The sequence below is a fragment of the Cricetulus griseus genome, chromosome 4, assembly GCF_003668045.3.
Source record: "Cricetulus griseus strain 17A/GY chromosome 4, alternate assembly CriGri-PICRH-1.0, whole genome shotgun sequence".
In the NCBI taxonomy this organism is placed as follows: domain Eukaryota; kingdom Metazoa; phylum Chordata; class Mammalia; order Rodentia; family Cricetidae; genus Cricetulus; species Cricetulus griseus.
The window spans coordinates 7,774,460-7,790,336 of NC_048597.1; the positions used below are offsets into that span (position 1 = coordinate 7,774,460).

Below are 15,877 nucleotides of genomic sequence, written 5' to 3' on the forward strand. Positions count from 1 at the left end.
ACTCTGCCCAGGTGATTGCAAGTTGGCATTTTAAAAGCCACCAGCACAAGTGAGGTAAAGTGTCAGATCCAATGTTCTCACAGTCTGCTGGTTCCACTGGGCAGCTTTGAAATGAGTTCCCCTCTAAAATTTCCTTTTGGGTCATTCAAGTTTCTGTCTCATACAGCAACTGTTGTAGAGAGAGGAGTCCTTAGCTTTAGTCCAGTGAAATGGCTGATGGTTTGAGGACTCTTTAAGTGGCAGAAATGTCACAAATTTTACATGCTTCAACCTGATGCAGATGGGATGTCTACGTCATCATTTGTTTCTGAGTAAGTCACTATCTTATAGACAGCTGCGTATATTGGGGTGCTCTTGACTGTGCACACAGCAGACGTGTGGGCATCACTTTGCTCCCTTCTCAAAGAAGCTCAGTGCTTATGTGTTGTTATTTGTTTTGCCATTTGGCTTCCTTCCCTGAAGGGGGCTCTATGTCTGTGTCTGCCCATCCCTGCATGAATGGGCCTCGGTCCTGGATGAATGGGCCTCGGTCCTGGAGACTTTGCAGTTCATTGTGAGAACCATGTTACAGAAAGGAAAACATTGCTTAAGCACATTGAGAATTTTGTTACAAAGCTAGCTTTGAGATGGGGGTGGGGGTGGATGGGTCAGACAGGAAACACACGGGAGAGAGAAGCCAGGGCTGATCAGGTAATGGTGCAGAAACCAGATCATTTGACATTGGCTCTTGCCAGCTGAGGCCAGTGCAGCGACATCCTACAGGAGAGTCCTGGGTCTGCCCAGTGCTCTGCTCAGTGAGACTGGTGTCTGCCTGAGTAGTGAGCGTGTGCAGATTACCCCGAAAGACAATCAGGAGATGGGTGACTGCCATTACTGGTGGGCTAGCCGGCTTCTTTGTTTGTTTGTCTGTCTTTGTTTTGTTTTGATGCCTGCTGAGATAGGAAACTGTGTGTCTGGTTAGGCTATTCTGCTATGCACCAAACGCGCATAATGACAAGGACGACGACAAAGCTAGACAGAACTACCCCCTGAAGCGTGCATGGGTGTGTGTGGGGGTACCTCTTTCCTGTAGAGTCACCGGAGGCCCGGGTCATGTTGCTCAGTTTCGCTAGAATGTTTTTGTTGGTGCAGTGTGGGGCCATGCTTCTAAAACAAGGTGTTTATCCCATGGGCTCACTTTGGAGAGCCGTTACTCGCCTTTCTCACTCAACACCTGACGTAGCTTCATTTGCAGAAGTGCTGTGGGGTTGCACGTGGAAGCCACTGTCATGCCAGCTGTTCTGTTATCAGGGAATGAGTCGGAAAAGAAAGAAATTTCTCCTTTCTCCCTTCCCCCGTCCCCAGAGGTATACATCTCTTGTTCCTTTGGTACCCTTCCATTGGGTGACTGTTCCTGGGGAGACTTGACCCTGATAAGGAGTTGACAACAGACCAAAGTAAGGATTTCACCGAAGCCCAACTTGAAGCAATGAGTTTATTGGGGTTCTTTACCAGACTCTGGGGGAGGGGTTGCTTAAAGACAGCTGGATCACCAAAAGCCCACCCTGGAGCATGGATATCAGCTCCTGAAGGCCGGAACTCTGGTGCTGGCTACACAGCTTGTAGGGAGTTTAACAGGCAGGGGAGCGTCTCTCCCTGGTTGTTCAGTTGTCCTGGGCCCCTTCTGGTAGCACAGCCAGTCTCTGCTTCTTCAGGCAATTCAGCCTCTTCCATGAAACCCTGCTTGTCAGCAGTTTGCTATTTATGTGAGTTTGGGCAGGAAAGGGCCTAGCGCATCTGGTCAGTTTCAGGGACTTTCAGGAAGTTTGAATTGTTTACTTGATGACTTTTGAGAAGCTTCCTTGCAGGATGGCAGGTTTCATCTCCTCTCAAGAACACACCTGAGTCTTAGCAAGCTTCCCTGCAAGATGCTAATTATCCCCCCTTGGAGGAAGGTGCACAGCTCACACCTTCATACACGCTATTGATTGCTGCTGAGGACTTCAAAGCCTGGCATGAGGACTGCCTACATCCCAGTTGCCTGTAATGCCTGCCTACTGTGTTGTGCTTCTTGCTCCCTGGACCCTGAATCTTGTAGACAGTCCTTTGTTAGCATTCGTTGTCTGCCATAACAATGGGCCACATGCTAGGTGTCTCCCAGCTGCCAGTCTGAAGTAGAGGTGTTGTCTGGGTTGATTTCCTTTGGTGCCTGACCTGACATCTTGACATAGCTGAGGCTGTCTTCTTTGGGTCTCAGTACGTGTTCTCCTCCTATAATAGCTGTGTCCAATGTCCATCTGATAGGACACGAGTTAGATCAAGGGACACTCACATTAACTGCCTCTTTTAAAGGCCATATCTCCAAATATGACCCTATCTGAAGTATGGGGGTTACGACTCCGTGTGGAGATGTGGGAGGGATGATTTTACTTATGAGAAAGCCCCAGATTTGTGGCTTAACAAAGCATCCTAGACTCTTCTTACACCACATTTGAGAATAGCATTTCTTGGCATAAAATAAAAACAATGAAGTGACTCATTTTAGTTGGGACACAGCAGAGGTGGCTGTTTTGTTTGTGCCTTTTTCTTAAAGAATAAGTAGGAAGCCATAGGAACACATAGGAAGCCATAGTGTGGGCATCGAGGAACCCATGAGATGAGGGAGTCATCACATTGTCCCAGTGACCCAGATCTGGGTGACACAGCTTGACAGGAGAAACCAAGCCTTTCACAAAGGTTCCTGTCTTCTGTTGACAACCTCTGAGCTGCTGGCATTTTCTTAGTAGCCCTTCGCAGCTGGGTTAGGAGAGAACCTGGGGACTCTGGGGTAGAAGTAAGGATCCCTTTTCAAAGACTTGTAGAATTAGTCTCTGGAGTGATGCCACTCACAGAATCACTCAAAGGCCAAGTTCAAGTGAAGATTAGGACAGACAGACTTTTATCAGAGTGTGCGGTTCTTGGATTTGTTTCTTCATGTTAGTCTTAAAAATGGAATAAGTTGAAAATGAATAAAAGTCCAATTTCAACCACCTACTGTTATGGATAATTCTAAATCATAGTTGAGAGACCATAAAAGTATGTTTGAAAGTCGGTACTGTGTCCATTCTATGATATACACATATCAGGATTTGTTTTCTGTTCCTAACCAGGTGGGAACATGTGCTGCTCTTTGGTGTTAAAAAGTCTACAGACGGTTTGTTTTGCAATAGTCATAGAGATGTTGCCTTTCCATTTTTATTCTAATGTGTGAGCCACTTTAGTACATGAAATGAGAGATACCAGTGGTCTCCCTCTTGGGATTTTCCTAGAAACCTTGAAGTCTTCAGAGTCCCAGGGATTATGAAAAGAATAGAATTAAGACAGGAGAGTTGATAGCATATATTTCAATTTATGTATGTATGTTTTAGATAATATGTGAATGGTTTATTTACAGTTAACGATAGAGTCCTATCAAAATTGGCATTTTCAAATAATATTTAATGGTAGCAAATGCTTAGGGAGTTAAGTATAAAGAAGTCTTTATAATTATATATGGTGTTATCTTTTTTAAGACTATGGTGTATTTTTTTTGGGCACAGTGCTAGTGTGGCAGTCAGAGGACCACGTTATGGAATTGTTTCTCTTCTATGTGTTCTGGGGATTGTGTGTGTGTGTGTGTGTGTGTGTGTGTGTGTGTGTGTGTTTAAAGATTTAGCCCTCTGAGCCATATTTCTGGCCTCTTTGGAAAGTTGTGTGTGCATGCATGGTCTCTGTGTGTGCATGCGTGTGTGCTTGGTGTGTTTGTTGAGTATCCAAATTGGCTTCAGTTGAGATGGTGCTATCAGCAGCTATTGCATGGGGGTGTGGAGAGGTCCAGGGAGGGGGAGTTGCCTTTTAACCAGGGTGCCTTTCCCAGTGTGCCAGTGGACATCTCCTTTCCATTGGCCGGCTTCTTTCTACATCACATGTAGTCAGTTTTCCTGTATAGATTTCTGTTGTAACCAAGAGCATTGTGCATTTCGAGGGCTTTGCAATCCCTGTGAGGTTTGGTTTTTGCTTGGAGTAAGGAGATGGTTGAAATGGACTGAATAGCTTGTGTTGAAGTTGCCGACGAGTTGTGCTGTGGTTGTCCAGCTGTGGACTGGGTGTGAATATGCATCAAGCTAGGACGTGTTATTTTAGTGAGCTTCTAATTCCGGCAATGAAAGAGCTGCTTTACAATCTTACCAAGTGTTTCTGTAGCTACTGTCTCATTGTTTCATGGTCCAGTTAAAGATGGGCCAAGGTTCAGGCTTCCCTAAAACCTTCCCGTGAGCCCCACACGCTCCCTGTTTCAGAAAGCACAAGGGAATAGTTTTTTTTCTAGGAAAAAAAATATAGATTGCATCTGAGGCCAAAAATACACCTTTTCTGGAAAACCCTAAATCCAGCACTACTGTTTTCTCCAGGGGCCCAGATCCACAGTCCAGTTTCCAGAATTCCTGGCTGCACACCACAGGAGGATGCTTGGGAGGAAGCTCCAAAGAAGTGCCTGTCTTTACCTCCTGGTAGCGCTACCCTGGGGGAAGTCACCACTGGCCTTGCGTGCCCCAAAAGTCTGTGTTGTTTGAGGGCAAAGACAGGGTCCCTGGCTGGCTTGGAAGTACTCTCTTTGTGGACTAGACTAGCCTCAAACTGACAGAGATCCACCTGCCCCTGCCTCCCAAGTGCTGAGATTATAGGTGTATTGTAGCAGGCTTTCTCAAACCACCATATGATGACATGGGGACTTATTAATTATGAATGCTCAGTTTTAGCTTATGTCCATTTCTAGCTATTTCTTATAACTTAATTTAACCTGTTTCTCTTCATCTACATTTTGCCTTGTTTTTTTTTTTTTTTTTTTTTCTTTCCTTCCTTCTGTATGTCCTACTTTCCTGCTTCCTCCGTGTCTGTCTGTCTGACAGCTACCTGGCTGGCTGGTGTCTCCCTCCTTCTCTCTTGGGACCTTCAACTTTTTATTTAACCAATCAGGTGCCTTAGGCAGGCGAGGTGAAACAGCAACACATCTTTACATAGTTAAACAGGTACTCTATTCCACAACAGTGTCTGCCAGCACACCCACCCATGAGGACGCGTACAACCAGACATACTGACACTGAGAGCAGAACTCGAAGGATCTCTTTGCCAGTTTGGAAGCTGTAACTCAAATTCTTTATTTTTCCACAGACCTGTCAAAGACCTGATTGCAAGCAACAGCCTGTTTTCTTTGCTTCTTGGGTTCCCACATACTTTACTGGTCAGCCCTGTCCTGATGACTAGCGCCTGTTTCCCTTAGGGGTCTGTCATTGGCCAAGCACTAAATACTGACACAGGCCCGTTCTGTTTCCTCAGGTTGCACACTCTTTTTCTACGAGAGTGACGGCAGATCTGGGATAGACCACAACAGTGTCCCCAAGCACGCTGTCTGGGTGGAGAACAGCATCGTGCAGGCTGTGCCTGAGCATCCCAAGAAGGACTTCGTTTTCTGCCTCAGCAACTCCCTGGGTGATGCCTTCCTCTTTCAGGTTTGTGGGATACTTTCAGCACACAGGGAGCCTTCCTGTCTTGCCTAAGTACCCTGCCCTCCCCTTCTAAAATAATGGTGAGATTTTTCATGATAGAGACAAAAGCGATAAGTGACAGAATAAAATACCTGCAGTGAATTGCAGAAATGAGAGACCCCACGCAGAGTTTGTATGCGAGGCCCAAGGACAATTGCGTTTTGGGTCTGAGAAACTTGTCGTGTTTAGTGTGAACCACTGGGTTTCTCGGAGTGGCTTCAGTAGCAATGTACAACACTCAGAATTAAGATCATGAGTTTCTTAATTTAGGTGTGATTTGAGCTGTCAAAATTTTTATCATAATATGTTCTCTGCTAATATTAATTGTAAGGTGAAGTAATTACAGCCCAGAAAAGACTGGTTGTCCCTTAAATAGTTTCTCTTTTTCAGCTTACCAGAACTTTTTTTTTTTATCAAGCATTCTTGAAGCCTGACTATTAATTGTTCCCCCCAAATGCTTCTCGGCTTCTAGGTGAACATCTCCTTTTTTAGCGAGTCCTTTGGATTTACAAGAACTTCCTGTGCTTTTAGTGAGGAAGGCTCCCCTCATTTATTCCATCAGTGTGATGGAGGCCTTAGAGAAAGCTGAATGCACAAGATGCAAATGTGACATCCAGTGATAAATATGGAGACTTAGGAGTTTTAGGCACTCCACAGCTACCTGACACCGCACATACACATCAGCATGCTTGTCAAGTAGGCGGGATCTGCCTTTTAGCATTCAAGCCAACACACTTACTTATCTGAGAGCCGCTTGATTTATCATTCATTCATTCATTCATTCATTCATTCTTTCGTTTAAGAGGAAGGTTTGCAGGTTGGTGAAGGGGACTCTTGTGGACATGAGTAGCGACAACTCAGTTTTGCATTTACTTCTTTGTGTGTGGGAAGAATGGTGCGGAGGTCAGAGGACAACCTTCAGAAGTCCCTTCTCTCCTCCCACCATGTGGGTGCTGGGGATCAAACTCAGTTCTTCAGGCTTGGTGGCAAGAGCCTTTACTTCCAAAGCCACCTTACCAGTCCCTTTGTTGGTGAGGGATAGTTTTTCTGGGTATAATATTCTTGCTTGGCAGCCTTATTCCATGCATGGGGAATGCTACCCCACTGCTTCCATAGCTTCAAAGAGAAGCCCACTGTCATTCTTATAACTGTGATGAATTACTTCTTTTGTTTCTATGTAGCTTATAATGTGATTTAGTAACAGTTATTGGATTTATGCTGCCTGAAGTGCATTGTGTTTCTTGTGTGTATAGGTGTGTGTATGTGTGAGAGAGCTTTATCCTGATACACAGGCAGCAGAGAGAGCTGGGCCTGGCTTGTGCTTTTGAAGCCTCAAAGCCTACCCCCCAGTGACACACCTCCTAATCCTTTCTAGTCAGTTTGTTAACCCGGGTCTAAACTTGAAGGTATGAGCCTGCTGGGGCATTCTCCTTCAAACCACCCTAAGAAGCAAGCACTCTTAACCTCTATATGAGATTCTTTAAAAAAGAAAATTGGTTTCTTGATGAGTGCTCCCTGTTTATATTACAATAGAGCAAAATGAGAGGATCCCCTTTAAAAGGCATTGTTAAGTAGGAAACAAGGAAGTATTTTCTGAATCAGTAGTCAAGGATCTAGGGATGAGTCTCAGTTGGTAGATTGTTTGCATAGTGTGCAAGCAGTCCCGAGTTCTGTCTCCTGCACCACCACCCGCACTTACAAGAAAAGTGGCATGGCACAGCAGTCGGACTGTAATATTACTCTCATACTTGCTTCTTTGGAAATGGTGTCCTTTATTTTATGTGTGTCCAGCACGGCTGATTTAAACTCTGTTTTAGAGGGCTTCACAGTCTGGTAGATTATGTTTTCATTTATTGATTGAGTATTCACTGCACTTGTAAAGCTGATGCTTACACAGGCAGGAGTGGCTGCCAGGTTCACAGTCAGTGAGTAGCGGGGCTGAGCTTACCCAGTGGCCGCCAGGTTCACAGTCACTAAGTAGCAGGGCTGAGCTAACCCAGCAGCCACCAGATTTGCAGTCACTAAGTAGCAGGGCTGAGCTAATCCAAGCCCCTCTTTCGCCACACCCTCCTGTTGTGTGAAAGTATGACACTTGCTTCACTGGTGTGAGCGCTGATCCTAAGAAGGGTGTGGGCCAGAGCAGTGGTGACAGTAAAGTGACCATCCTTTTCTGGCCTTAGCAGTGAAGCCGCTCCTTGGGAACTTCTGTCATCAGTTGCCTGGGTCGGGCCCTTCTTGCCTCCCCACACACGTCGTTGCTAATCTGATTGACAGGAAGGGGGGCCTGCTGTTGTTTTCCGTACACACCTCTGGTACGAATTCCTGTTGAAAGGACTTAGGCGGCCATAAAATTGCTAGTGGAATCTACTCAGTAAGTCATTCTATAAAATGCCTTTTGTAGCGAAGTAAGACCGTATTCATGGAAACCTCTGTCTTCTTGTTATAGGGAATTTTTATGCTACTTATGTGGGATAAAGGACAAAATGAACCTTTTCAGAGGAAATTACTGTTGTTTGGGATCCATGAAGGCATTTTCTGCCATCTACTTATTGTAATCCACATAACTCCAGAGGGGCCGAATTTGAAAGAAACCTGTGTGTGCAGGGGTGAGGTTAAAGCGAGGGAGATCAGCCGTGATTATGGAAATAATTTGGAGGTTATTTCAGCCCCAGGGCTCAATCAGTGCACACTGTTTTCAGAGCTTGTATGCTGCTGATTCCTCCCTGTTGCCCAGATACCCGCACATTCGCCCTGGAAAAGAGATTCAAGTTACCCACAGAAATAGAAAAGGGGTTTTGTGTGCAGAGTGGGGGCGGGAGTGAGGGAGAATGTTGGAGCAGCTGATATAGAAGAAGTTTTATACTGTCTGCGGAGTGTGGCTGTAGCTCCTGCCTCAAACTGTTTTAATTAGAGCTCTTTCCTCCGACCCGGTGTCAGAGACAGCCCCAGCTACTAACAAAGTTCAGAGCCCTCCCTGGCTGTCACTCATCCATCCCTACAAGATGCCACAGCTCCACACAACTCAGCCACTCGAAGGAAACATCCCAACGTGTGTTTCAAATTCCTGTCCCAAATGCCTAGAGAGCAGAGCTACCAGGCAGGACAAGCGAGATAGACGCTTGGTTGAGCAGAAAGTCATGTGGTATGTAAAGGGGTGAAAGAAGACTGATGTTAGCAGAAGGCTGCCTTTTCTTGCTCTGCTTTCTCTCCTTTTGGAGATCATTTCATTCGGCCACTTTGTGTTGATTTGTGTGCATTAGAAGGGGGACTTGGAAAAACTGCATCTGCACCATTCCCTTGGGCCTCAGATTAAACGGTTGACTATCCTGGTCCGACAGACAGTGAATTCTCAGCCTCCATCGTCAACATTTGGATTCTAGTTAGAACCAGAAAGAGGGGAGCTTTCTGTGCCTTTCCTAACCATTGTATTCTAGAAATAGAACATGGCTTCACTTTGATTAGGGAGAGGCTTTGAGTTTCACCAGTCTCTGGGGAATCCTACTTCCAGGTGTCAGACTTTAGGAAGGTCACGAAGGTCACAGACAGATGCCCAGGACTAGAGTAGCAGGTTGGAAGAAATGCATAGAGTAGACTCTATAGAAAAGAATGTAGAGGGGATTTAGCATCCTGGGATTTGCACTCACTGATGGATGGCAGCGTCTCTGCCTGGGGCATCAAGTCTGAAAGGGCCTGCCCGCTGCTGGTCAGCCTCCCTGCTGACCACCACTCACTTCCATGATTAGGGAGCTCCCAGCTTTTCACCCATTGGCTATGTTAGGTGGTGAACTCCTTGTTACACTGTTAGCTCTTGCTATTTTCCTGTTTGGGTATTACTCAGAGTCTGACCCGGGTCTTCGACTGGTAGTCACATCTCCTCTTCGGACTATCTGTCCAAGGCTCGAGCCATTCCAAATGCCCTGCTATCTGTAGATTTGAACTGGTGTGGTTCTCGTGTGGTCAGCCCTGTGCACCCTGAATTGAGGTTTTTGATGCACCCGTTTCCCCTCCTACAACGTTGTGCCTTTAAATCACACGCTCAACTCATTCTGAGTTTGTGATGCCCTAACATCCCCACCCCCAGCACCAACTCTTATGCCATAAAGACTTCCCCATTGTTTTGGTAGACTTTCCCCCAAACCCTAACACAGAACCTTAGTTCCTTTTAAACATTGCCTTTGTGGTTTTGCCCTTGAAGCGAGTTTGTTGATCCTACGATGGATCCTTATGCCCCTCCTTGATGCTATAGGTAGGACAAGCTACGTCTCAGTCTTTTTTTTTTTTTGGTAATTCGTGCATTGACATGTTCTGCAATGAAATCCTCTTTTCCCAACCTGGTGGACCGTATCTCTGCTCTTAGGCTGCACCACAGAGAGTTTGTGGTGGTGACATAGTCAACTTCAGCTCCTGCTAGGAAGGGAAAGGAAGCGTGGCTGTGCACAGAAAGGGGGTGAGCACAGGGGTGTGTACCCCAGTTATCTGACAACCTGCTCTTGTGTTATCGAATCTAGTTCCAGGAGAGCAGGGACTAATTTATACAGCAAGGAGAGCGTTAATGAGTTCAGGAGGCCTCTGCCTCTGACCCCAGTGCCTCCACTAGACACAGATACTCAGGAGGCCAGAAAAAGACCCAACGCAGGCTACTTACGAAGGAGAAGGGGGAGGTTATTTAAGTCTACCACAAGCTAGTTTCAGTGGCTTGGACTTCTGACATGGGCAGCACGCCTCCTTCCCTGTCTCCTGTGTTTTCACCTCCTTGGCCCCCATCTCTGTAACGGGCACTGTTACTGGTTTCCAGCTTCTGGTCCTCTGGCTTTTCTGAGGATGCTCTGGGTTTAAGGGAAACTTCAGAGTACCTGTTCTTGTTTCTCCGCTCTCTGGCTTTCCCGCTAGAGGCTGGCATCCCATACCTGGTGATCACTCTCTGTTCATACTCAAGCATGAGACACTCAACCTGCCTGTCCGTCTTCTGGGGAGGGACCTCAGTGGACAGTTTTCGTAGGCGTTTTCTCAGGGGTCTTCTCAACGTTGCCAGCGGTGTGTCCTGTGATTCTCGTTCAGGGGGCTGGCATCCATGCACTTCCTTGTTTTCAGCCAGCCGCTCTTGCTTCTCTGGTGCTAGCTTCCTGGACTCAACTCCCTCCTTCTATAAAAATGACCTCCAACGGGGGACAGGAAGAGAGTGGGTATGTGTGTGCACAGTTGTCTGACCTCCAGTGGGGGAGGAGAGTTACGTTCCCATTACTGGTATTAAACATATACCCTTAGTAGGGCTTGTATTAATAAAACTCTTAGATATGATGGACAGCCAAGAGGAAAAGGACTCCTCATCGTCTAGCCTCGTAAGAGATGGGCACTTTCATTCCTTCCTTTTTCCTTCTCTTATAATTAAAAATAGAAGCTTAACACTTTGTAGAATTATTCTTGTTCTTCTCTCAAAGCAACCTATCCCAAATTTTAGTTCCTCAGACCTTGCGTTTGTTCTCCAGGACTTCTCCAGTTTAAAACGAGCCTCCCTTTCCTGCCACTCACGTAAACCATTGGTTATCCGAAATCATCGAGGGTCCTCCATGCGCTGGGCAAGTGAAGCTAGGTCTATTATAATACATGATGAAGGCCCAAGCTTCATCACATCTCTGCACACAGAGGGGCTCTTATGCAAATATGGTTTTTTTTTGTTTGTTTGTTTGTTTTTTGGCTGATTATCTTTTGGCAAGAACTTCTCTTTTTTTGCCCCCTCATGGAACTTCATATATTGTTTGTGGCATCCCCAGAAGGCCTAGGAAGAATCACAAACCTGCCTTTCTACCTGTCCACTTCCATTTGTGTGATGGAGGGAGATGACTGGTGACGGTGGACCAGGGTGTGTGAGTGGGTGTGGGTAGTCTCTCTCTTCTGCCTTTGTGACCACTGGGCTCTGGCCATGAACATGCTCTTAGTCTCTGTCCCTGACTACATTTGCCTGCTGTAAGGAGGTGATACAAGGGTAATGGGTTGAGCAGCCTTTCTGAGTGTCAGAATTGAGTCCGCAGAGAGGCCCTTCCAGCACCCTGCTGCATTAAGTTAGCAGTGTGCTGAGGTCACGTCAGAACTCTGGAGCCTGAGAACTGATGGAATGTTCAAGACATTCCTCCACAGAAGTAGCTGCTGAGAGCAGTTAGCACACAGGTTTCCCGGCCTCATGGGCATAGGGCACCCGCTTGCTCCTGCCAAAGGACCAACTTTGCTCCAAAGCTTATTTAGTGATTGTCCTACTCAGAAATGGATTTGGTTTAATGGCAGGGAATGACGGAGACTGCTGTTTTATTTAGACAGGACAGCGGGAGAAAAAAAAATCTCACTAATGGAAATTCCTTCCGCCACTGACAGGGTTTTAGCGTTAGATGGCTGAGACGTGCGTGCTTAGTGGTTAAAGGGGCTGGTGGCTAAATGTTTCATAAACCTGTCATCACGTGTTTCTGTGGAAGACTGACATCGTTTCCTCTTGGTTTGACTGCAATTTATTTATTTATCCATTTATTTATTTGTTTGTTTGTTTATGTATGTGCCAGTGCTTGCGTGTGTGTTGTAAGCCTAGGGACAGCCTTCCACTTTTTTGGAGACAGAGTCTTTCATCGGCCCAGAGCGCAGGTCCAGTGGAGAACAGATGCAATTAGGTATATGATAGAGCCTAGATCTTGAATTAGACAGGAGATCTAGAGGGTGCACACCATCAATATAGCAGGTAGCTACATACTGCCATTGAAGCAGCTCTATCACCACCTCTGAGAGGTCCAGGGTCAGACACTATGTCATCCTGGCAGTGGGCTTGGTGGCCTCATTGTTTGTGGGAGGAGCTTGAACTCATTTTTTTCTTTAAAGGAAACGGTATACAGTAAGTACCTTGAAAGGGAATACTTTGGAGTGGATATGAACATTGGTATACACTCACTTATACACACACAACTCCTTTCCAATTTTTACACACCGAGTTTACCTGGGGCTTCAGTGTTCTTACCTCATCTCCTCCTCCTACCCAGTCCACACAAATCAGTCCTGTTTGCTTGCCATTCGCTGCTACTTTCCATTGTGAGCATGTCTGGACGATTGCAGTCTTTACCCACTGACAGTGTGTTTCCCTTTATAAACACAACTGCTAGGTCTTCAAGGTTGGTAAGCTGGTTTTCTTGCATGGCAGCATTTTTAATATTGGATGCCACATCTTTGGATGAATACAAAGCTTAGGTTCAGATTGATTCCCTTCCCAATAGCTTCAATGGTCCTTAGACTAACCTTTCCATTCGTAACCACCAAGGAATAATATGCTGGGGGTTGTGGAGAGTCTTGTTAAAAGAGTTTTGTGTGGGGTCCTGTTGAAAGGATTTTGTTTGTAAGACAGCCCACCAGTGAGGTATAGATAGAGATTAGTGTCATAGAGGAAAGAGTGATGACAGCAGCCACCTTACTGTTACTGAGAAATGACTGAACCAGTCATTTCTTCGGTTGAGCTGACACCTTTGCCTATACTGAATTCTTTGGGATTGTGGGAGAACCTAGAAAAGTCTAGCATCTCTGCATTTACAAATGTTTCCTGCTTGATCTCTTAGTTTAAAAAACAATGTTTTTATTAATTCTTTGAGAATTTTATGTAACCTATTTTGATTATATTTTTCCCTCCCCAAATTCCTCCCAGATCTTCCCACCTCCCTCCTCATCCATCCATCTCTCTCTCCCACCCTTCCTCTCTCTTTCTCCTCTCCCCCTCTCTCTATCTTGCTGCCTCTCATTTATTTATTTATTTTTTTAATTTATTTATCTGTTTATTTAGTTTTTTGAGACATGGTTTCTCTGCGTAAACCTGGCTGTCCTCTGTAGAACTTGCTCTGCAGGCCAGCTAGCCTCAAACTCAGAGATTTGCCTGTCTCTGCCTCCTGAGTGCTGGGATTAAAGGCATGAGCCACCGCCTCCTGCTTCTCTCCATCTTTTTACCCAGTTTGCATTGGAGACCGCTCCTTGGTATGGAACCTGCCTGCCGTGGAGCCTAACTGATAAACCAGGGGTCACACAAAGTAAACTAAATTGACTCAGCCTCTCCCAGCAGCAATCAAATGCCAATAGCTCTTCAGGTAGCCATGGGACTTGTGACCACCCCCTTCCTCCGAGCTGGGATTTGGTCTGGCTTGAGCTTGTACAGGTCTTGTGAATGTTTAATGATTTTGCATATAATGATAATTTTGCATGAGTTTTCACCCCCAAACTTTGCCACTTTTGCCTTTCAGAGCATCTTTGTCTTATATGACTCCCGTTTGGAGGTCACCTGTCCTTTGGTGTGTGTCACATAGCATCATCTTAGTGCTCTTCCTAAACACGCTGTTGGTAGTTTGTGGATAACTGCTGGGTTGTTGCTACTCATGGATGTTATTCCTGGACTTCCCCAAGGCAGGCAGTATTGATTCTGGTTGTCTTGAACTCTTCCCCAGCCCTCGTTTTGATACAGCTGCTTAAAACTGGACTAAGTTTCTTTAGCAGTATCATTTAAACAAGAGAATTTCTTAGGCACGTTGGGTAACATGAGACTTTGAGGGTATCACTTGAGGAGTTAGTGGTGGGTCTGGCCCTCTTTTATGGATTTCTAGAGTGGGTAAGTTGAGGTAGTGTGTGTGTGTGTGTGTGTGTGTGTGTGTGTGTGTGTGTGTGTGTGTGTACACGTACCTGACATCTTGACCCAGAGACACTGCTTCCCTGAACACACGCTTAGTTTCTGTCATCTTCTAAGAAACGACTCTTTCCCCCGCCCTCCTCATGTAGACCACCAGTCAGACAGAACTAGAAAACTGGATCACCGCCATCCACTCTGCCTGCGCAGCTGCCGTCGCAAGACACCACCACAAGGAAGACACGCTCCGGCTTCTCAAGTCGGAAATCAAGAAGCTGGAGCAGAAGATCGACATGGATGAAAAGATGAAGAAGATGGGTGAGATGCAGCTGTCTTCCGTTACTGACTCGAAGAAGAAAAAGACCATTTTAGACCAGGTGACTGTGCCTTTGTGTCTGGAGCTGGCAAATTTGTTAGGTCTTTATTGTTTTGTTTTGTTTTTCCTGTCTCGGAATCTTGAAAGATCTTCCCTTACTGTGGCAGCAGCCTGTCATCCAGACTGCTAAGCTCTTTATTGTGACTGTCATTTCCTCACCCTTTGTTCAGAGTTGATTGTTATGAGCTAAAGGGAACAATATGACATTGAATGGAAGGCAGAAATCAGAGACAGGAGCTCTCTGGCTTCCACCAATCCTTGTGAGTCTAGGGGAAACTGTATTTGAAAATCTGCCATTCCCTTTCTCACCTTATCTTGAAGGTAAGCCATGAGGAAGATTCATTCCTGATTCCTCAGTAAACTTAGAATCCTAAATTTTAAAAAAAGTGATGGGGTGCTTTTAAAAGTCCATACAGCTGCCCCTCACTACCCATTGGGAAATGGTTTCAAGACCCCTGCAGAAACCCAAATCTGGGTATGCCCAGTCCCTGACATAAAGCAGCGTAGTGTCTGTAAGCTACACACATCCTCTCATGCATTTTAATTCATCCCTAGATCATCTGCTTAATAGATATTAATAGATATAAGCATTATATAAATAATTGTGTTGTAATGTTTTATAAATATTGACAAAGAAAAAGTTTGTACATGGTCACTATAGCTGCAGGGTACACACGGGGCCCCTTTGCTCTGTTCTTTATCTTATTGGTCACTGTAGTTTTTAAATTCAGGCAAATTCACATTAAAAACAAACAAACAAACATGTAATGGGAACAGCGGTTTAGCAGCAGTCAATAGATTTGCAATGTGAGGTGGCCACTTTCTTCATCTACTTCTAAAGGGAACCCAACTCCCGCTAAGTGTTTGCCCCCCTCTGTCCCTGGAGCCTGTCTTGAAGGGTTTGTCCCGCCCGTGGAGATGCCCCATCTGAAGGTAATTGCTTAGAGTGTGACCCCTGTGCCCGCCTTCTTCCCTTGGCACAGCTCTCTGGGGTTTGATTGGCATTGGAGCTTACACAGCAGTACCGCTGCCTCTCTGGGGACCACTGCTAATTCCAGTCCACGCATGCGGCACTGTTATCCATTTCTTCTCTGAGGGGATCTGAGCCACCTGCAGCTTCTCGGTTGTTTTGGACAGTGCCACCATGAACATGTGTCTCCACCCTGATTTTAACCAAGATTAAAAGGGAGGCGTCACCAAGGACCCTTTCTCAGCTTTCACTTTGTCTTTTTTAAGGTTTGATTTTGTGTAGAGGTGTCACCTGATGTATGTCTGCCTATCCCGTGCATTCTTGGTGCCCGCAGAAGCCAGGAGAGGGCACCAGAACCA

General features: G+C 45.8%; 1 protein-coding gene across 2 annotated transcripts in view; it reads left to right on the top strand.

Moving 5' to 3' along the window:
- Positions 1–15,877, top strand: part of Tiam1 (TIAM Rac1 associated GEF 1) — a 342,013-nt gene that overhangs the window by 243,624 nt on the left and 82,512 nt on the right. For both annotated transcript variants that reach the window (XM_027415559.2, XM_035444349.1), the window contains 2 exons: positions 5,332–5,504; positions 14,325–14,549. In XM_027415559.2, coding sequence (XP_027271360.1) covers positions 5,332–5,504; positions 14,325–14,549 — 398 coding nt within the window. The remainder of the gene's footprint in view (positions 1–5,331; positions 5,505–14,324; positions 14,550–15,877) is intronic.